The sequence below is a fragment of the Bos indicus genome, chromosome 10 (assembly GCF_029378745.1).
Source record: "Bos indicus isolate NIAB-ARS_2022 breed Sahiwal x Tharparkar chromosome 10, NIAB-ARS_B.indTharparkar_mat_pri_1.0, whole genome shotgun sequence".
NCBI lineage: Eukaryota > Metazoa > Chordata > Mammalia > Artiodactyla > Bovidae > Bos > Bos indicus.
Genome location: NC_091769.1, coordinates 55814157 through 55836354, shown reverse-complemented (window position 1 = coordinate 55836354; position 22198 = coordinate 55814157). Strand labels below are relative to the sequence as shown.

Below are 22198 nucleotides of genomic sequence, written 5' to 3'. Positions count from 1 at the left end.
TGTCTGTTTAGGTTTTCTGCCCATTTTTTGATTGGGCTTTTTTTCCTTGATAATGAGATACATGAGCCACTAATATATTCTGGAGATTAATCCTTTGTCAGTTGTTTCATTTGCAATTGTTTTCTTCCATTGTGTTGTCTTTTAATCTTGTCTATTATTTCCTTTGCTATGCAAAAGCTTTTAAGTTTAATCAGGTCCCATTAGTTTGCTTTTGTTTTTATTTCTATTATTCTAAGAGGTATCACCCTGAAGGATGTCAATGTAACCCGTAAGGACCTTGTCCAAACAGTAATGATGGCAGCTTTAAACTAGGAAAACATAAAAAAAAGAAGTGTATGTTGGTTGGGATGAGGCTGTATACGGAGTGAGACATATGTAAAAGAGATATCATGCATAAAATATTTCCCTTGATTATCTTTTTAAAGTAGAAAAAAAACTTCAAAATCAGAAAAATATGCAAGTAACCATGAAGCCTAACCCAGGTGGCCAGCACTTTCTTACACATCTGCAAAAAAGAAATCCCAGAGTCCCACTCAAAAAAACATTCTACCTAGTTTTAGTTCCTAACTGGAAATGTCAAGCATCTGCATTAAAAGAGCAAGCATTTCATCGAGCTCAGGAAAGCAGCATCTTGTGAGATGTATTATTTTGTTCAGTGTTTCCCACTAACATTATGTTAAGCTTATGTGCACTAATGCTTAGCCATTGTGAATTCATAACATTCACAAAATCTGGCTAGTGCATTCCTGTCTGCAAACTACTGGGTTTTGTTTTGTTTTTTTTGGCATTTGTGTTACCACATTTTGCAACCATGCTATCTTAAGACATATGTTATTTGTATAACATATGAACAGTTACTGTGGGTGGGAACTTTATTCTGGGCTTTCAGATCTAGAAAAAAAGTTATCAGTGTTGTCCCTTGTCTCAGATATATTTTCTACAACTTAGGTAAATAAATGTGAACACATATCTTAGAAACTTTTGACATTTTGCTTTGTCAATAGCAATTATACAAAGTATGTTTACATAATCAGTACTTAGGAAGCTTTGTATTTGCTGCTTTAGGGTGGAGACCAGTCCTTGTTTCCCCATAATTTAGCACACGTGTAAGCACAGCTAACTACATAATAAATGTTGGGAAGCAACAAATGAGGACATGAGAGCACACTTAGAAATAGCATGAAATAGTGTAGAGATCATTCTTCCATAGAATCATAGATCATTAGGGGAGCCTTTGAGATCCATGAATTGGAAGAATCCAAGCTACTGATTTTACTTAGTGCAGACAGCTCAGTATCTTATAAAAATAAATAAATAAATAAATAAATAAATAAATAAATAAATAACATAGGTAGGGTTACAACTAAGGTCTCTGAACTCCTAGCCTAGTGATCTCTCCTAATTGTAAAGAAACATGCAAAATGGACCCCTAGAGGGGGAAATGTAAAGTTGTTGACTTTTATTTCTAGTGCTTTCCTCCTCTCCCTGTCTTTTAGACAATCTATGCTGCCCAGACCTTGGCTTCCTGGGCCTTCTCTTCAGGATGACTCCCTAAGACTTCCCTCTATGGCCAACCCATCGAGCTCAAGGTTCACCCACTCTCCAACATCTCTATCTCCAGCCACAACATACTCACGACACTGACTTTTCAATACTAAATAGAACATGATTTGATAAGATAATTTGGATAAAAGTGGAATCAATAGTTACTTTAATACAGTGATCAGTTTCTTAATCCAAAGGAATAACCTCATAAAGGATCATTTTCAGAGTACGTGGAGGTACAAAAAGGGCGAATAATGCCTCACTTAATGTGACAGATGGAGAAGGCAATGGGAGCCACTCCAGTACTCTTGCCTGGAAAATCCCGTGGACGGAGGAGCCTGGTAGGCTACAGTCCATGGGGTCTCAAAGAGTCAGACACAACTGAATGCCTTCACTTTCACTTTCCACTTTCGTGCATTGGAGAAGGAAATGGTAACCCACTCCAGTATTCTTGCTTGGAGAATCCCAGGGACAGAAGAGCCTTGTGGGCTGCCGTCTATGGGGTCGCACAGAGTTGGACATGACTGAAGCAACTTAGCAGCAGCAGCAGCAGCAGCAGCAGCAATGTGACAGAGATATTCTATGTAACCTAAGAAAAAAGGCTATCTATCTGTATGTATTTTTTTGGAGTCCTGAGCTACTTGAGAAAGATCTGGCTTCTAATCCTGTCACTGGTAAGAGTTTTCTAAAACCTCTCTGAGTACCATTTTCCATATATGTGAAAAGGATTAATAATACCTGTCAATGCTCTCCAGTTAAAGATCACTAAGAACACTCTGTAGTTTTAAAAGTTCAGTTTATTACCCATGGCTTCAATGGAGAATGCACACCAAGGTGAACCACAGGACATCTCAGTAAAAGAGTATTAAAGAGAGAGGATTTCTCTGGATCAGGTGTTGCCTTATAGTGAGGACAATCCTGTTATTGTGTACATAAAAGAAAAAAAAAGAAAGCAGAGATTAATAGCTGAATTTAGTAAAGAAGCAGTAGTCACTCATATGTGGAGTAGGATGTTTGGTGTTTTGTGGTCACATGGTGACCTGGTTTTCAACTGTGCTTAGAAAAACATACAGAGTGGTCTTATTTGTTTTAAGAGGGATCATGTGCAAGGTTGGTGACCTGTGAGAGTCCTTACACCCAGCTGGAGAGCAAGATGGCCTACTGGTGAGCACTGGGACAGCTTCCAGCCACAGTGTGAACCAGTTGTGTTAGCCAAATTTCTGGATGACAGAGGCTATTTAAAAATAGAAAAAAATAAAGTTTTTAAAAAATTTTGTTTAATTTTTTGTTGCTATTCATTTTCTTTCTTTCTCTTTTTGAAAAGGATTTGAAGTAATCTATGTAGCTAAGTGGTGAGACCAAAAAGTTCTGTCTTCTTCCTATCTCTTCCTTGCTCCCTTCTTTTTCTCTTACACAGTAAAAATGTTTTTTAAGTTCCCCCACCCCCCCCCCTTTTTTTTTTTTTTTACAATTTATTTGTTCCCATAATCCCTATAAATAGTTTTAGACTCTGAAGTGATTGGGAAATCTTGAGAAAGCAAGTGTCTAAATAATGCTCATGAGATGCAGTTTTGATACACAATTGTGAGAGTGCATTCCTGATTTTGTGGAGGATTTCAAGACACAACTGTTTCTGAACTTCTTCTAAAAGATTGCATTTACTAAAAATGGGATGGTGGAATCTGGTGGGCTTCGTCTGGTGGAGAGGGCAGGAATGGTTGCTTCTGTTTGTTTGGAGCTGTAGGTTTAATGACAGTGAAGTCACTTTATAGAAGGTGGCAGTTCCTGGAAAGGGGGCTCCCAGCCCACATTCCCCACCTCCAGGGCTGGGAGATGATGCTAGGCTGGATCTGTGCTCCTCCAGTTACCCTCCTGTTAAACATCAGTCCTTTGTTGTGTGGGAGAAATCATGCGGAGTGTGTGGCTTTGATCTTACAAGGAAAAGGAGGTGGCTGACTTAAAGATGGGGGAGTCGCAGGGCTGTTCCTTGAAAGATTGAAGGCATGGTAAAAGAGGAGGGTTAAGATTATCTTGGTTGTTAAAGCAACTAAAGGGAAAGGGCAGGAAATGCCAACTACATGCCCACCTATGTGATTTCATGGGAGAGGAAAGCAGGGACATCAAAAGCAGGTCCACCTACATGATTTTACTGGTTTACCAGTAAAAGCAGTAAAGTTTATCAGATTAGACACTCTTAGGGAGACACATGGCTCAGTATCAGATCCTGAGTGCAGGGTTAGTAACCACTTGTACCCTCTGGGTTCATCAACTTCAAATGCAGGTAAAGGGTTAATGGATGTTAATAATAAATTAGTATTAACATTCTTGTTATTATTATTTTCTACAGTCTCTCTGAACTCTGTTGTGTTTGTACTCCAATCTAGTGAACAGTTATAGAGAATTTAGCCTTGGCAGATGCTAAGCATGACACTGTCCAGGGCAAAGTTTTCAAGGAGTTGCTTCATGGGGCAAGTGAAGAACAAAACCCTAAAATTTCTTGTTAATGTGAAATTCTGTAATAAATGCTATACCCTCACCTTTGTCCTGAAATCCCTATGCTTATTCAGTTATTAGTATTGAAACTATAAAAGTATCTCATTTAATCCTTACAATGACCCTGTAAAGGAAAACAGTAATATTATTTCCTTCTTTTTCTCAGATGACAAAACTAAAGCTTACAGAAAGAATTAACTAGCCCAAGTGCAGATCATAAGTGGCAAATCAGAATTTTAACAGAAGGCTGTCTCCTCCTGTAACCACAGCACCATGAGTGCTATGCTCTTTGGTCTTATTTACAAGTAGTTTTCTTGATTTACTTTTTTCACTTATATTTGAACTTATGCCCTTGCTTTATGTTATTAAGTGCATGAAGTACATATGCCAACTAAATTCCACTTTTACAGTGGTGGGCACACATTTGTCTTCTGAAAATCCCAAATCTGAAGCTAAGAACCCAGTGTATTTTGTCTCTTCATAAGATAAGACAAAGAATGTCTGACATTTTACATAGCAATTCATTCTTGCTTCTTCCAGTATTTTTGGCCTTACGGTCACAGTGTGCAAAAAGTTTATAGCACATTAAATTAAACCCAGGGCCAAACTGAATAGTCAAATATAGTAATCATTTTCTTTTAGATTCCCCCAATAAACATTTTATCTTTATTGAGTGTATCTTATTTTCCAAGCAGTGTACTAGATACTTGGAATACACATTTAACTGAAGTTGGCCTTAAAGACTAAGATGTAGAAGATGTGTGTGCGTGTGTGTGTGTGTGTGTGTAAAACCAATACTGACGCAAGTAGTTGCATCAGTGTCGGTTGATAAATATTGAAGAATTCTGTAAGGCAGTTGCTTGAAATCAGCCATGTTAGGAATATTTACAGCACAGAAATCTGCAAATGCTATAAATCAAGTTTGGCTTTTGTTGTTTTGTTTTTTTCCCATGGAGGAGGGAAGAAAATGTGACCACTGAATTTAGAAAGCCAGGATTTCTTTTAAATAAAAGATAATATCATATGTTGAGAGTGGAGAGTAATGGAGAGTGAAAATGTTTTAGAACAGCTGTTGAAAAAATAGGAAAGAGAAGAGACTGGGGCCAAGGTGGGATGATGCATTTGTCACATACATATAGGTAATTATTTGTAAGGAAAATGGAAATTATAAATCACCATGTTAAAATGATGAAACTGTTACTTTCATATGAAATTTAGATGCTTGGGGTAATGAATAAAAATAAAAGAAAAATGAAGGTTTCTAGCTAATTGGCTTTGTTCCATTAAATTAGGTGTAAGGGCATCATGTGAGATAAGCCTGCCTCTGTTTAAGGTTGAATTCCCTTGCAGTCTTGTACATAATTGCATTTTCTGATCTGTCAATTAAGTGTTTTTAAAAGTAACAAAGATGAGTTCCATTTGGATAATGTATTACACTTTACAAAGTGCTTTCATTGTGTAATCTCTTTTGATCTTTATTGTTGATCTCTGGTTGACTTATTACTGTATTTCAGTGAAGCTGCTAGATCTTCTACCACATACTTTGAAGGAAGACTCATATAAATACAAATCTGTTTATCTCTGATGACTTTGAGATAAACAGAATAAGCCCAAAGGAAAAGAATAAACCAATAAACCAAAGAGCTGGAAATTTATTTAAGAAATAGTTTCATTACAAAAATAAGATGAGATATGTGGGTTCAATAAATGATGGGGCAATGAAGTGTCATTGTAGATGAGTTACAAAAATTATGAATTGGTCTGTATCCCTGAACTAAATCAAAGTTGAATCATTTTTAAGATCAAAAGCATAAAAGCTATGTGTCTTTTCTAGAAATAATAGATAAAAGGCTCAAACATAAGTCTGTACTAACTTGCTCTCCCAGATTGGTGATTTTGCAGTTTATGGGTCTGTCTGTTGTCTGTACATATTAGAGTAGATATTCTACTCCAGCATCAACAGCATTGGTGAATTATTTCAAAGTTAATTGTCAAACTTTCCTAATTGATTCAAGAGAATTTAAGTAGTGGTTGTTAAGTACAGAGGTTTGATTTCTTAGGAAGAAAATTCTTTTGACATTCTAACCTTGAATTTGGTAGTTATTATTGGGATGAACATTTATTATATGGGTGGCAGTCAATTGGCTCTGCCTGAATTAGAAAAATAACCCAAAAGTTAATGCACTTAACTTTTGAGGACTTTAACATACTTTTCTAGAGCTTTGAGGGCATTAATAGACATAACAAGCATAGTTGTTTAGAAATAAAATATTGGGGGAAGCCAGTATTTTAATGATGCTTCTAACCCTTTGGACATTCTTCCAATCCCCTTTAAAACCAAACTTTGAGGCACTTTGAATCTTGCAGGTGACTTTTTCAAGTCACTGTTGTTTTTTTTTCTATTTAATGACTATTCCAATACTTGAAGTAAAATATCTCTTTTGGGGAGTTGCAACTATGTAGTCTAGCCTATGCTAATTTTACTCTGTGAGAATTATGCTCTGTGGAACCAAGCCATTATTAACAAATCACAAGAATGCTTAAAGATACATAATTCACAAATGTGTAGTTATTCTAGGGCATGTTTTAACAGATCACTATGGCATTAAGAATGTCCCTTCAAATTATATCTTAAATGGAATATGTTAATTTTTAGTATTTTTTTTTAAATATGTGGTTTAAATTCTCAAAGGTTAAAAAAATATATAGAGGGAAACTGCTTTTTATACCAATAGAATATGCATCCCTTTTACCATACTTTTTAGTTACATCTTGATTACTACAAATGCATTTTTACCACTTTAGAAAACAAATGTTATATTTTCAAATAATGAGGATGTTCACTAAAATACTGATGTTAAATTTTATATGAATTTATTATAAGGAAAGTTCATAGTTGACCTTCCCTTTTAGTTTTAGTTTCTGTGTTTAAATCGGGTGCATAACATTTACAGAAGTAGATACAAAGAATATTAATGAGGCTATCCTTTGTGGTTGGAATTGTGTAGATAAATCATCACATTCAATCTCTAAACAATTTTATGAGCTATTAGTATGCCTATTTCATAAATACAGTATTTCAAAAAATATAAGTTTGGCAGTATTTATAGTCATAGAGATAAAAATTGGAATGATTATTTTTTTGGGCTCCCAAATCACTGCAGATGGTGATTCCAGCCATGAAATTAAAAGACACTTAGTCTTTGGAAGGAAAGTTATGACCAACCTAGATAGCATATTCAAAAGCATATTCAAGAGACATTACTTTGCCAACAAAGGTCAGTCTAGTCAAGGCTATGGTTTTTCCAGTGGTCATGTATGGATGTGAGAGTTGGACTGTGAAGCTGAGCACCGAAGAATTGATGCTTTTGAACTGTAGTGTTGGAGAAGACTCTTGCGAGTCCCTTGGACTGCAAGGAGATCCAACCAGTCCATTCTGAAGGAGATCAGCCCTGGGATGTCTTTGGAAGGAATGATGCTAAAGCTGAAACTCCAGTACTTTGGCCACCTCATGCGAAGAGTTGACCCATTGGAAAAGACTCTGATGCTGGGAGGGATTGGAGAAGGCAGTGGCATCCCACTCCAGTGCTCTTGCCTGGAAAATCTCATGGATGGAGGAGCCTGGTAGGCTGCAGTCCACGGGGTCGCTAAGAGTCGGACACGACTGAGCGACTTCACTTTCACTTTTCACTTTCATGCATTGGAGAAGGAAATGGCAACCCACTCCAGTACTCTTGCCTGGAGAATCCCAAGGACGGGGGAGCCTGGTGGGCTGCCATCTCTGGGGTCGCACAGAGCTGGACACAACTGAAGCGACTTAGCAGCAGCAGCAGCTGGGAGGGATTAGGAGCAGGAGGAGAAGGGGACTACAGAGGATGAGATGGCTGGATGGCATCACTGACTCGATGGACATGAGTTTGGGTAAACTCTGGGAGTTGGTGAAGGGAAGGACAGGGAAGCCTGGCGTGCTGCAATTCATGGGGTCACAAAGAATCAGACACGACTGAGCGACTGAACTGAATTACCTATAGCCACAATATTCTTTTCATTATATCTCAGTTGTTTCTGTACCAAAAAGTGTTTGGTTTCAGCAGCGACAGTCCCTCTGGACCCTGATACATGGTCTTTTACTTTCCTACTTCACACTCAGTAAGGAACCTTGAGAGTCAGAATCAAGGTCCACTGTTTGCTTGTGGAATACAGAGCAACCCAGAGGCCACACAGAGCATTGAGACTATCAGGCTGGTGGTTGGAGAAGCTGAGGAACTCAAGGATTGCCTTTTGGAAATTCTTCACTGTCAGGATTTGTTAACAAGAGTTTATGACACAAAGATAGTTTATAGCCCAGAAGATTGAGACCAATCATAACAAATAATGTCCTAGAAGTAAAAAAATTATTTTTTGAGTAGAAAGCGAAAATTCAGCCTGTTTAAAACTGTGGCCATATCGTAGAATGAGAGTTCACGTCTGTGGCCCATGATGTGGGGATGGTGCAGCCCAGTGGTTTCTAAATCCTTTTTAAATAGAATCACTTTCATTCCAAGTAAAATCTCACCCTATATTTCAATCTAATGGATAGTGGTAGTTTTCATTTTTCAAGGAAAAATGTAAGCTTTTAATTATGATAAATTTCATGAATTAAAAATAATCAGGCACTTTAGGTGAGTGCAAGTATTTGAAATGTTGATTTTTGAGTGACATGTGCCATATGTATCTGTTTCTCAATTTCGTCTTGGTTACCAAGTGAGTAAATATGTGTGGTATACCTGTGGCGGATTCATTTCGATATTTGGCAAAACTAATACAATTTTGTAAAGTTTAAAAACAAAATAAAATAAAAATATGTGTGGTATGTAACACATTTGATTGTGTGTGTTCCTTTGGTTTGGAAAGTTGTTTTTAAAAATTCAAACCAAATATTTGCACAGCTGTGATTCAGTTCAGTAATACAACTAAAAAACCCTGGGATCATGGATGTCCATTACCTACAGTAGCATAAGGGCTAGTCATTCTGAATCTCAGCATGGTGCTTATTCTCCTGATATTTTCTGAAAAAGCTACCCTGACTCCTGAGAATTAAAGCATTCATTCATTCTCATGTTCTTCCTTTTTTTCTGACCCTCCTTCTCTTGGTCTATGAAAAAGAGCTTCATGTATACTTACGTCATCATCAATTTTTCTATTATAGGAGCAGCAGAAAAGAGTTCTAAGCATGGTGCAGAAGATAAGACTCAAACCATTATTACAGCCATGAAAGAAAGAATGAAGATCAGGGAGACAAACAGGCCAGAGGTGTTTGAAGTAATTCAGGAAATGTTTCAGATTTCTAAAGAAGATTTTGTGCAGTACACAAAGGCAGCCAAACAGAGTGTACTGGATGGGACATCTAAGTGGTCAGCAAAAATAACCATTACAGGTAAAAATGAGTCTTTTGAAAAAAATTTCATTCCACTTTGAGATTTTTATATATGTTAGAAATCACTGCTAATAATTGTTATAGGCAAAATAAGTAGATTTTTTTCAGTCTTGTCAACTTTGAAGTCTAATTGAAACTTCAAATTTCTAAAAGGTATGGCAGATAATTGAAGTCATTTCAGTCCATGTCTCATTCTAATCAAAAGCTCTTTGAGAGGAAGAAAGTTCTGTTTTATATTTGTCAATACCCTGCAGTTTACAAGAGATTAGTTTTGTTGCTGCCTGACACTGATAAATGACAAGTAGCCAATAATCTCTTTAGTCAGTTTTTCTTAATGAGAAAACAAATATCATTTTACTTACTCCTGGATCCATACCCCTTATCCATTTGATCCTTGACTCAATGCAATTTGAGTAAAGTGATGTCTAGTAATTTGAACTTCTGAAGTTGTTCGTAATAGTAACAGCAGCTGCATAGGTTATCATGTTAATATTTACCAAGCCTCTTAACTCACTCATATTGTATTCAAAAGGTAAAATAAAGAAGCTTTTCTTTCATACTGACAGTAAACTTACATACGGAGAAGGCAATGGCACCCCACTCCAGTGCTCTTGCCTGGAGAATCCCATGGATGGAGGAGCTTGGTGGGCTGCAGTCCATGGGGTCGCTAAGAGTCAGACATGACTGAACGACTTCACTTTCACTTTTCACTTTCATGCGTTGGAGAAGGAAATGGCAACCCACTCCAGTGTTCTTGCCTGGAGAATCCCAGGGACGGGGGAGCCTGGTGAGCTGCCATGTATGGGGTCGCACAGAGTCGGACATGACTGAAGCGACTAAGCAGCAGCAGCAGCAGCAGCAGCAGCAAACTCATATACACAAACACATTTTAAATTACAGACTTTGAACTACATTGGATAATTCAAAATATTTACTGAATTAATCAGCTTAATGTTTGTGCATTATCATTTGTCTATACATGCATGCAGTGACATATGAGTAGATAGCTAATAAATATATGTAGATGTATGTCTATAGCTACTGTTCATTACAGGCAAAAGGAAATATCAGTCAAAGAAAGATTTTAATGTTGTGTGATTCATTCTTTCATGAAACATTTTGTTAAATCCTGTTTTTCACGAGACTGAAAGCAATGGGGATGTGTCTGCAAACCCAAAGGACAAAGTAATAGAAAACGTTTCCTTCATTGTCAGTTTTTTGTTTCTGAAAAAATACTTATACTAAAAGTTTGAATTTGGTTTGTTTCAGTGGTTTCTGCACAAGGCTTACAGGCAAAAGACAAAACAGGGTCTAGTGACCCGTATGTTACAGTTCAGGTCGGAAAGAACAAAAGAAGGACTAAAACCATTTTTGGAAACTTGAATCCAGTATGGGATGAAAAGTTTTATTTGTAAGTATATAATGGAAAACTATTAAAATATTGAAATATTTGGTAAATTTACAAGCATGCAAAATACACAAGCAATAATTATCTCATGTTTTAATTGTATCTATGCAGGAATTATAAAAAGATGTTGTGAACTGATATTGTGAACTTATTTAATAGTCTTATTTATTATTTGTTCCTCATCTTGAGAACAAGTGAATAAAAATAATATTACAAACAAAAAAGGTGGCACAGCTGGGGTTAGTTTGCAGGAGAAAAAAAATGATTACAACATGATCTGTAACTTGAGTTGACCCAGGATAGTGAGGAATTTACAGGCTTGATTCAACAATATCTTGACATCTGAAGATTTATGACTGAAAACAGTAGAAAGACTTTGAGCATCCCATGGCCTATCACACCCATACCAGGCTGTACTGATAAAATGGTTGATGATAACTTTTAGAACCTCTCATTTTCTGTGGGTCATTTATTTTTAAACCTTTTATATCCTGTACCAAACAGCAAGGAATCATTTTTCTGTCAAGGGTTCTTTTCTTTCTGTCACTCCTTCTTAGAGAGAGATAAGATGACTTCCAGTTACCATTTGTTGGAAATGAAAATCCCAATCTATGAGTTTAAAAGTAAACAATGCTTTTCTCTTTCTTTCTTTCTTTCTTTCTTTGTTAATGGTTTAAACATGGATCTCCTTTACATGCTAAGTAAACAAACACAACACATACAGATTGTTTGGGAACGTGGGAAATAGTTTGTATGAAATAAGAGTTTTTCATGTGTATATTGGCTTAGGAAGTGTTAAGAAAAGGATGTGGAGAATGAGTTGGGACCCAATAACAGAGGGTACCAGAGAGAGTGTTAAGAGCTTTCTGTGATTTCTCCCTTCAAACTACTGGGAGAAACAATTTTACTATCTCTTCATTTGTTAACAGAAGATAAGAAACTGATGGATAATCAAAAATTCTTATTCCTAAGGCAGTCAAGTAAGTGAATAAAGCAGGGTAAGGACCATAAAGGAGAGGGAAAGGCACTGTTGCAAACTTGAGAGCAAGTGACTCATGGGCAAGAAACGTCTCCATTGCCATGCAGTCTTGTAGGTGCAGTGCAGCTAGAGCTTCATTTTGTAGGAGAAACTGAACATTTGAAAGTTCAAAACCAGCAAAGTGAATCAGTTATACATATACATACACCAACACTTCTTTTCCCATATAGGTCATTGTAGAGCATTAAGTAGAGTTTCCTATGTTATACAGTATATCATACAGCTTTACTTTGTAATAAATAAAGTCATAATATCAGGTAGTCCTAGTTTTCCAACTTTTTCTTTTTTCAAAGTTATTTTATATATTTTAGAACCTTTTAATTATTTCCATGTGTATGTTTTAATCGTCATTTTTTCGTACAAAGGAAAGCCTGGGATGGTTTTGATTGCTTTATTCCCTTGGCTAAGAGTTCCAGTATAATGCCAAGTAAAAATGATAAAAGCAGACATCCTGGCTTTGTTCCTGATATTAGAGGGAAGCAGTTCCTTTCTTGATTAACTCTGATATTACCTGTGGACTTGTAGATGCCACTTTTCCACTTAAGACAGCAATCTTCTATTTCCAGTAGGCTAAGAGTTTTGATCAGAAATCAATACTGCATTTTGTCTATAAACTTTTACTGCATACTGAGATGATTGATTCTAAATGTCATTTTGAAAAATATACTTGGACAATATTGTTCCATTGTCTTTGTGTTTTCGTTGCTTTCTTATTTTTCATGAAAAATCTGTTGTCTTCTTTGTTCCTCTGTACATGTTATCCCCTACCCCCATGATTGCTTTTAAAGTTTTGTTTTCTTTACTCACCCATACAATTTGATTATGGTATGCCATGGTTTAAATTTTCTTTGTGTTTCTGGTGCTTAGGGTTTATTGAGCTACTTGAGCCTATGAGTCTGAAGTTTTCTTTAAATTTGGAAAAAGTTTGGCCATAATTTCTTCAAATATCCTTTCTGCTTCTGTCTTCTGGAGGTTTCACTTACACATATATAAAGCCTCTTGAAGTTGTCCCACAGACCATGGATGCTCTGCCCACCCGTCCCCCCCACACCCTTTCCTTTCTCTGTGTTTCACTTTGAATTATTTCTGGTGCTGTGACTTCTTCTTCTGTAATGTCTGCTGCTGCTAAGTCACTTCAGTTGTGTCCGACTTTGTGTGACCCCCATAGACAGCAGCCCACCAGGCTCACCTGTCCCTGGGATTCTCCAGGCAAGAACACTGGAGTGTGTTGCCTTTTCCTTCTCCAATGCATGAAAGTGAAAAGTGAAAGGGAATTCGCTCAGTCGTGTCCAACTCTTAGCGACCCCATGGACTGCAGCCTACCAGGCTCCTCCATCCATGGGATTTTCCAGGCAAGAATACTGGAATGGGGTGCCATTGCCTTTTCCATCTGTAATGTCAAATCTACTCTTAATCCAAGCCACTGTATTTTTCATCTTAGATGTTTTAGTTGCCATATAAAGAAGTTCAGATTGAGTCTTTGCATCTTCGGCAACTCTACTTAACTGTTTTACAAATTAAGATGTACTTGGAGGAGGTAAAGTTCATAGGAAAATTGAAGAGCCCATGTAGGGATTTCCCAATATACCTTCTATTCCTACACATGCATACCCTACCTCTATTATTACCATCTCCAAAGAGAGTGTGGGTGTATTGTTACAATTGATAAACCTACATTCTGTCAGTTAGTTCAGTCAGTTCAGTCACTCAGTCATGTCCAACTCTTTGTGACCCCATGAATCGCAGCACGCCAGGCCTCCCGGTCCATCACCAACTCCCAGAGTTCACTCAAACTCACGTCCATTGAGTCGGTGATGCCATCCAGCCATCTCATCCTCTGTAGTCCCCTTCTCCTCCTACCCCAGTCCCTCCCAGCATCAGAGTCTTTTCCAATGAGTCAACTCTTCGCATGAGGTGGCCAAAGTACTGGAGTTTCAGCTTTAGCATAATTCCTTCCAAAGAACACCCAGGGCTGATCTCCTTCAGAATGGATTGGATGGATCCTCTTGCAGTCCAAGGGACTCTCAAGAGTCTTCTCCAACACCACAGTTCAAAAGCATCAATTCTTCGGGGCTCAGCTCTCTTCACAGTCCAACTCTCACATCCATACATAACCACTGGAAAAACCATAGCCTTGACTAGACAGACCTTTGTTGGCAAAGTAATGTCTCTGCTTTTGAAAATGCTGTCTAGGTTGGTCATAACTTTCCTCCCAAGGAGTAAAAGTCTTTTAATTTCATGGCTGCAGTCACCATCTGCAGTGATTTTGGAACCCAAAAAAATAAAGTCTGACACTGTTTCCCCAACTATTTCCCATGAAGTGATGGAACCACATGCCATGATCTTTGTTTTCTGAAAGTTGAGCTTTAAGCCAACTTTTTCACTCTCCTCTTTCATTCTCATCAAGAGGCTTTTTAGTTCCTCTTTACTTTCTGCCATAAGGGTGGTATCATCTGCATATCTGAGGTTATTGATATTTCTCCCGGCAATCTTGATTCCAGCTTGTGTTTCTTCCAGTCCAGCGTTTCTCATGATGTATTCTGCATAGAAGTTAAATAAGCAGGGTGACAATATACAGCCTTGATGTACTTCTTTTCCTATTTGTAACCAGTCTGTTGTTCCATGTCCAGTTCTAACTGTTGCTTCCTGACCTGCATATAGGTTTCTCAACTGGCACAAGATAATCACTCAAAATTCATAGGAAACATAAAATTTCTCATAGTGTTTATATTCTATATATTTGGACAAATGTATAACAACAGTATTCATCATTATGGTATCATACACACTATTTTCACCACCTTAAAAATCCTCTGCTCATCACCTGTTCATTACTCCTCACTCCACCAATTCTTGACAATGACTAATCTTTTACTGTCTCCAAAATTTTGCCTATTCTAGGAGGCCCTATTATTTTGAGTTATACAATATGTATTCTTTCCAATCTGGAAAGAATTTTTTCCATTTATTTATATACATTTAAGATTCTGTGGTTTTTTTCATGGTTTGATAGCTCATTTCTTTTTTAGCACTGAGTAATATTTGTCTTTCTGTACTAGAATAATAGTATCTTGAATTTATCCATTCACCTACTGAGAATGTCTTGGTTACTTCCAAGTTTTAACCATTGTGAATAAAGCTGCTATAAATAATGTAGGTTTTTATGTGGCCATAAGTTTTTTGCTCCTTAGGGTAAATGCCAAGGGGTATGATTGCTTGATTGTATGATAAGAGTATGTTTAGTTCAGTAAGAAACTGACAAACTGGCCTCTAAAGTGGCTATACTATACCATTTTGCATTCTCACCAGCAATCAGTAATAGTTCTTGCTCCATATCCTCTCTAGCTTTTGACATTGCCTGCATTTTGAATTTTGGTCGTTGTGATGGGTGTGTAGTGATACTTTGTTGTTGTTTTATTAATACTGTGATTTTCATTTAAGACATACTTTATGGGATATATTTTCATTTGCTTCTTTGCCATCCTTTTTATTTTCTTTGATGAGGTGTCAAGGTTTTTGGCCCAATTTTAAATCAAGTTATTATTATTGAATGTTATTATTTCTTTGAATATTTTGGAAAATAGACTTTCATCACATGTGTGTCTTAAAAATACTTTGTCCCTATCTGTGGCTTGTCTTCCCATTCCTCCGATACTGTCCTGTACTTAACTTTCTGATTCATGCGATTACTATGACAGTTGTTTTTATGCCCTTAACTCCCTTATCATCTGTGTCCATCCTTGGTTATTTTAGATTGATATTTTTTTCCCCTTATTTTGTGTCATGTTTTCATGCCACTTCATGTGCCTGATGGTTTAGATTGGATAACAGACTTTGTGAATATTACCTTATTGGTTGCTGAATACTTTTCAGTTCAGTATAGTCGCTCAGTCGTGTCCGACTCTTTGCGACCCCATGAATCACAGCACGCCAGGCCTCCCTGTCCATCACCAACTCCCAGAGTTCACTGAGACTCACGTCCATTGAGTCAGTGATGCCATCCAGCCATCTCATCCTCTGTAGTCCCCTTCTCCTCCTGCCCCCAATCCCTCTTAGTATCAGAGTCTTTTCCAGTGAGTCAACTCTTCACATGAGGTGGCCAAAGTACTGGAGTTTCAGCTTTAGCATCATTCCTTCCAAAGAAATCCCAGGACTGATCTCTTTTAGGATGGACTGGTTGGATCTCCTTGCAGTCCAAGGGACTCTCAAGAGTCTTCTCCAACACCACAGTTCAAAAGCATCAATTCTTCAGCGCTCAGCCTTCTTCACAGTCCAACTCTCACATCTATGCATGACCACAGGAAAAACCATAGCCTTGACTAGACGGACTTTTGTTGGCAAACTAATGTCTCTGCTTTTGAATATGTTATCTAGGTTGGTCATAACTTTCCTTCCAAGGAGTAAGAGTCTTTTAATTTCATGGCTGCAGTCACCATCTGCAGTGATTTTGGAGCCCCCCAAAATATAAAGTCTGACACTGTTTCCACTGTTTTCCCATCTATTCCCCGTGAAGTGATGGGACCGGATGCCATGATCTTCGTTTTCTGAATGTTGAGCTTTAAGCCAACTTTTTCACTCTCCACTTTCACTTTCTTCAAGAGGCTTTTTAGTTCCTCTTCACTTTCTGCCATAAGGGTGGTATCATCTGCATATCTGAAGTTATTGATATTTCTCCCGGCAGTCTTGATTCCAGCTTGTGTTTCTTCCAGTCCAGCATTTCTCATGATGTACTCTGCCTATAAGTTAAATAAGCAGGGTGACAATATACAGCCTTGACATACTCCTTTTCCTATCTGGAACCAGTCTGTTGTTCCATGGTCAGTTGTAACTTTTGCTTCCTGACCTGCATACAGATTTCTCAAGAGGCAGGTCAGGTGGTCTGGTATTCCCATCTCTTTCAGAATTTTCCACAGTTTATTGTGATCCACACATCAAAGGCTTTGGCATAGTCAATAAAGCAGAAATAGATAACATCCTCTAAATATTCCTGAGCTCTGTTCTGAGGTGTAGTTAAATTACATGGAAACCCTTTAGTTCTTGCTTTTAAAATTTATTAAGTGGAAATGAAACGGCACTCAACTTCAGGCTAATTACTCCTCAGTGCTGAAGCAAGACTTTTCCATATCCTCTGCCAACTGACTCATGAATGATAAACTTTTCTTATGTGTGCAGTAGACATAAGCACTACTTCTGGCCTTGGTGAGTGCTGGGCATTGTGACATCTAATTATTTTGAGGATGGCTTCTAACCTGGCCTTGGTTAGTTTTATCACATGCATGCACTTGTTACTCAACTGGTTGCTCAAGATGAGCCTGTAGCAGTTTGGAAGTTGGTGTTTTTGTTTTTGTTTTTGTTTTCAGTTCAGTTCTCTTCTTTTTGATAGTATGCCTTGTGACTTCTAACTGCTTTGGTTTCCTCAGATTTTCAGCTCTGTCTTTCTAACTCAGAGAGTTCAGTGGACTCTACCTGGCTTTCCTCTCTTTGCACAGTGGCCTGGAAATTCCCTCAGGGAAGTTAGCTGAAGTAATGGTGAGGTTCACCTTGATAATTTTTTTCTTTTTTTGGTCTTCTTGAAATCACTGTTGACAAATCATTCAGTATGAAAAACAATATTTCAAATATTTTGCTCACTTTTTCACTTTTCATGTGAGGGTGTATCTCTAGTCCCTCTTACTACTTCTTGACTAGAATAGAAAGTCTGGACCTTTGAATTTAATTGGGTAGCACAACAAAATAAGATAGCATGAGAGCCAACACAGAACATGTGAAACAGGGTACCTCTGGATATATGTGATCCATAGGTTGCCAGTTGCAGTTTATGAAACAAAGCAGCAGTCCCCAACCTTTTAAATAAAGCATCCTTAATGCTGTAGTATTATGTCAGCAGCATTAGACAGACATTACTAAAGAAATGCTGAAATAGTCTAGTTTTCTAATCCTGCAAAGGGCCCCCTTTGACAAATCATCTGAGTAATGGTACATACATGCAATGAGAAAACTGCCCCAAATCAAGACAAGTTCCACCCAAAAGAACTAGATATGACAGCGTCCAGTGCTCATTATGTCAGGAATAGTGTTTGTCCCCACTGGACAGGTCAGAAAACATCATGGTTCATGGGTTGAGTATATTGAAATAGGTAGTTAAAATATGAGGTTTTGATATGCTGATTGGCAGTTTTTTTGTGTAATTTACTGTATGCTTGGTTTTCCTTTCGATAAGAAACACCACATACTGGCAACAACAATATAAGTATTTTTTAAACAGCCGTCCTTTCAAGGAAGAGGAAATTTAAATTTAATGTACCCTGCTATACATATATATACATATGTATATATTGCTTATTTTCACCTCTCCATCAATATTTATGCGCTGTAAGTGAAACTATGCTCACAAATATTTTGTTTCTTCTGGAATGTAAAATATGAATGTCTAAATTTTCAACAGTAATTAATTTTGTTGCCAGCTACCTGAACGCAAAGATTCCATTTTTATTATTGATGTTCTGTATCATTGGTTCTAGAAATACTATTTTGAATCTACCTGTGCATGTTTTCATTTGACCATGAAAATGGTATGAAAATTACAAACTTATCTTTCTTTATAAGGGGCTTTCTTTGGCAGGAGGAAATGAGTTCATGGAGAATTTATGTGCAGATTTTGAAAAATGCATATATGTCATAGATGAACTCATCCATGCCTCCCACTAACCTGACAGTTCTGCCCTGTGAACTGGAGTGTAAAAACATGTCCTGAGGTTCTGAAAATAGGATGGCTTATTAATGGTGTGACTTTAGCTTGCATTTGGGGCCATTTGTTTAAATTCTGAACTTTCGCTTTTCTAATATGAAAAACTGGGATAATACACACTTCATAGGATTGATATATTTCTTGAGATAATGTATATAGAGCTTTTGTTACCTGTTAAGCATATTCAAAATGGCAGTTGTATTATTACAGTGATTAACATTAGTGACATCATATCCTTTGTGCCCAGGAGGAAACATAGCAGTAATACTTTAATATTGAAAAAGTTCCATTCTGAATAATGAGGCCAAGATTAGTCTGATGAACAAGGTGCTGTAGGAAGGAAGTACTGCTGAAATAAGACTTTGAGAATTGAAATTGAGTGAAATATTGAGAGATGGTTTTATCCAACTCCTTCATTTTATTGATGAAAAAATCAAAGCTTAGACAGGTTATAGTACAGTCAAGTCTACGAAGGAGTCCCCTATTGTGAAATCAAAAATAAGATACAAGTAGAAATACAGAGGTCTGTTTTTACCCACATTTAAATTCTTCCTTCGGAAAAAATGCAGTTGACCTGAACCAACAAGGCAGTCACAAGCTGGTAAGACAAAAATGCAAATGAAGTAATTTTTCAATTTTTTTTGCTTGAAAGCTTAATTGTTCTCCCACTAATGGCACTTTGATGCCCTCAAGAGATTAATGCTAAGTGATTTCAATTTTAATTCTACCTCTCTTACCGTGGGTTAAAAAGAGAAGTTGAAAAATTTTAATCTTCAAAAGCTATGAATGTGTGATTCTAGAACGGGGCACTCTGGAGAGTGTTTACAGGGAAAAGAGCCATGACCAATTAAGCCCTTGCAGAAATGTGGGTTAGCAGGGGTTGTAAATGTGGAATTTTTAAAATATCACATGAGAGTTAAGCTAATATATATAAAAACACTTTGAAAATGATAATGTTATGTAAATCTAAGGTGCTCATTATCTTTGCTCTTGGATCCTAGTAATTTATGTATTTGATCATTACATAATTAATTATGACATTTTATTTTATTTTCCTGTGCTACAGTTAATGAAATGTTTATGCTTATCATAAACCATTCCCTCAAGAGGGAAAGGAGTCAGTCTCTCCAGTGTATTCTAGAGAGAAAATGGCAGTATTGTCTGCCCCTTTGAATAAGAAATTTTGTGGTTAGGAGACTTAGATTATATGTTATATGTTGATACTCTGATTTCTAGAGAACCCTATAGTTGATCCATGGTGCCTCATTTTTGCTAACATAGGAAATGAAAACAAAATGTCACACTGACTACCTCTCGGAGGGGCAGTAGCAGGCATGTATTGGCTATCTTGTTTTGACTGGTATTAACCACTAGAGTAAAGAGTTAATTTAAAAAAGAGTCTAGTCAATGCAATGCCTATGGTAGGAGTATGGACATTCCCTCATTTATTCATGGTAATGTTGAATAGACATGGCAGTGGTGTTTAAACATTCTACTCATGTATTGTCTGAACAACCAGCTCCACTTGCTTAGTGGGGTATCAGCTAAATTCTACTTCCGTTTCCTTATATTCAAAGCACTGTACTGGGTCCATGGGAAGTACTGACTTGAATAATTTCATATTATATTAAAAAAAAAAAACTCTCTGGACTTAAAGTTTATAAACCTAAGTTCCAGAGCCCTTCTGGATTCAGCATGCTTCTTAACCACCAGGAAATGCCTCAACCTCTTTGAATCTCAGGTTCACAGTGGGTTGTTGTTGTTCAGTCACTCAGTCATGTCTGACTCTTTATGACCCCATGGACTGTAGCACACCAGGCTTCCTTGTCCTTCACTATCTCCCAGAGTTTTTCAAACTCATGTCCACTGAATCTGTGATGCCATCCAATCATCTCATTCTCTGTTGTCCCCTTCTCCTTTCAGTCTTTCCCAGCATCAGAGTCTTTTCCAATGAGTCTGTTCTTTGCATCAGGTGGCCAAAGTATTGGCGCTCCAGCTTCAATATCAGTGCTTCCAATGAATACTCAGAGTTGATTTTCTTTAGGATGGACTGGTTGGATCGCCTTGCTGTCCAGTGGACTCTCCAGAGTCTTCTCCAGCACCACAGTTCAAAAGCATCAATTCTTTGGCGCTCAGCTTTCTTTATGGTCCAACTCTCACATTCACACGTGAGTAGTTGGAAAAGCCATAGCTTTGACTATACAGACCTTTGTTGGCAAAGTGATGTCTCTGCTTTTCAATATACTAGGTTTGTGTATTGTGTCTAGGTTTGTTCACAGTGGGCATTGAGCACAGAATGCTCAAAGTATTCCCCACCTTGACTCAGTAAAGTTATTGTTATGAAGTAGTATTATACAGAAGCTCCTTTAACCCAGAAGTATCAGAAACTCATAATGCTGTTATTTATAGAGGTGTGATTGCCTTGGCCCTCAAAATATATGCCACCTATGTTCAATTCACAGCAACCCAGATGGAGTGGCACACTGAGTGTCTCAGGCCCAGGACTCTCCACCATGCCGTGTGCTGCTCAGCCCAGGGCTGAGTATGAATTAAGCATAAACTAATCTCCATAGGAGATAGCATTTAAATACCACAATTAAATAAAAATGTCTTTAGAGCATGGCAGGTTCATATTTTAAAATGACAGCCTGAAGGTAATCAGGGATTTGATGTATTGCCTGGATTACTAGCACAGGCCTCTTCTGGACTACGTGGGAAGGGAGCATTTCCGCAGTCTTCTGAGCTGGCTTGCAACAATGGTATCAGCATCAGGAAGTCATTTGTCAAGAAGATAGTCCCACATTTGTCCAAAGCAAGAAGGCACTTAGTCACAATTTACGGGGTTACAGATTTGTTTGCTAATCATTTGTCTATATTGTGGCACCATGGGGATGTATAACCAATAGAAAAGAAAGAAAGAAAGTGAAGTTGCTCAGTCATGTTCGACTTTTGCAACTCCATGGACTGTAGCCTATCAGGCTCCTCTGTCCATGGAATTTTCCAGGCAAGAATAGTGGAGTGGGTTGCCATTTCCTTCTCCAGGAGATCTTCCCAACCCAGGGATTGAACCTGGGTCTCCTGCATTGTAGGCAGACGCTTTACTGTCTGAGCCACCAGGGAAGTCCATATAACCAATATTGCCTTTAATTTGGTAAATGTGGTTGAGCCAATACCCATCTATACACAGCAGAGCCAATAGAATAGCACCTACTTCATGAATGACTTGTATGAGAACTTAAAGGTTTGATCATAAGGAGAGGAGCAGGTATAGAAAGAAGATTGGATGAAATTCAATGAGGTTAGAATTAAGCTTAGAGCCACCAAAAAGATTTATAGTCAACAAACTGTAAAATTTCAGAACAGGACAGATGTTTGGAGATACTGCTGTGATGTTCTATAGGCTAAGATATAGGGGGCCATGTATTTATGGAGGAGCCTGGTAAGCTGCAGTCCATGGGGTCGCTAACAGTTGGACACGACTGAGCAACTTCACTTTTACTTTTCACTTTCATGCCTTGGAAAAGGAAATGGCAACCCACTCCAGTGTTC

General features: G+C 37.7%; 1 protein-coding gene across 2 annotated transcripts in view; it reads left to right on the top strand.

Moving 5' to 3' along the window:
* Positions 1-22198, top strand: part of UNC13C (unc-13 homolog C) — a 723080-nt gene that overhangs the window by 332652 nt on the left and 368230 nt on the right. For both annotated transcript variants that reach the window (XM_019968805.2, XM_070797523.1), the window contains 2 exons: positions 9227-9454; positions 10724-10865. In XM_019968805.2, the coding sequence (XP_019824364.2) occupies positions 9227-9454; positions 10724-10865 (370 nt within the window). The remainder of the gene's footprint in view (positions 1-9226; positions 9455-10723; positions 10866-22198) is intronic.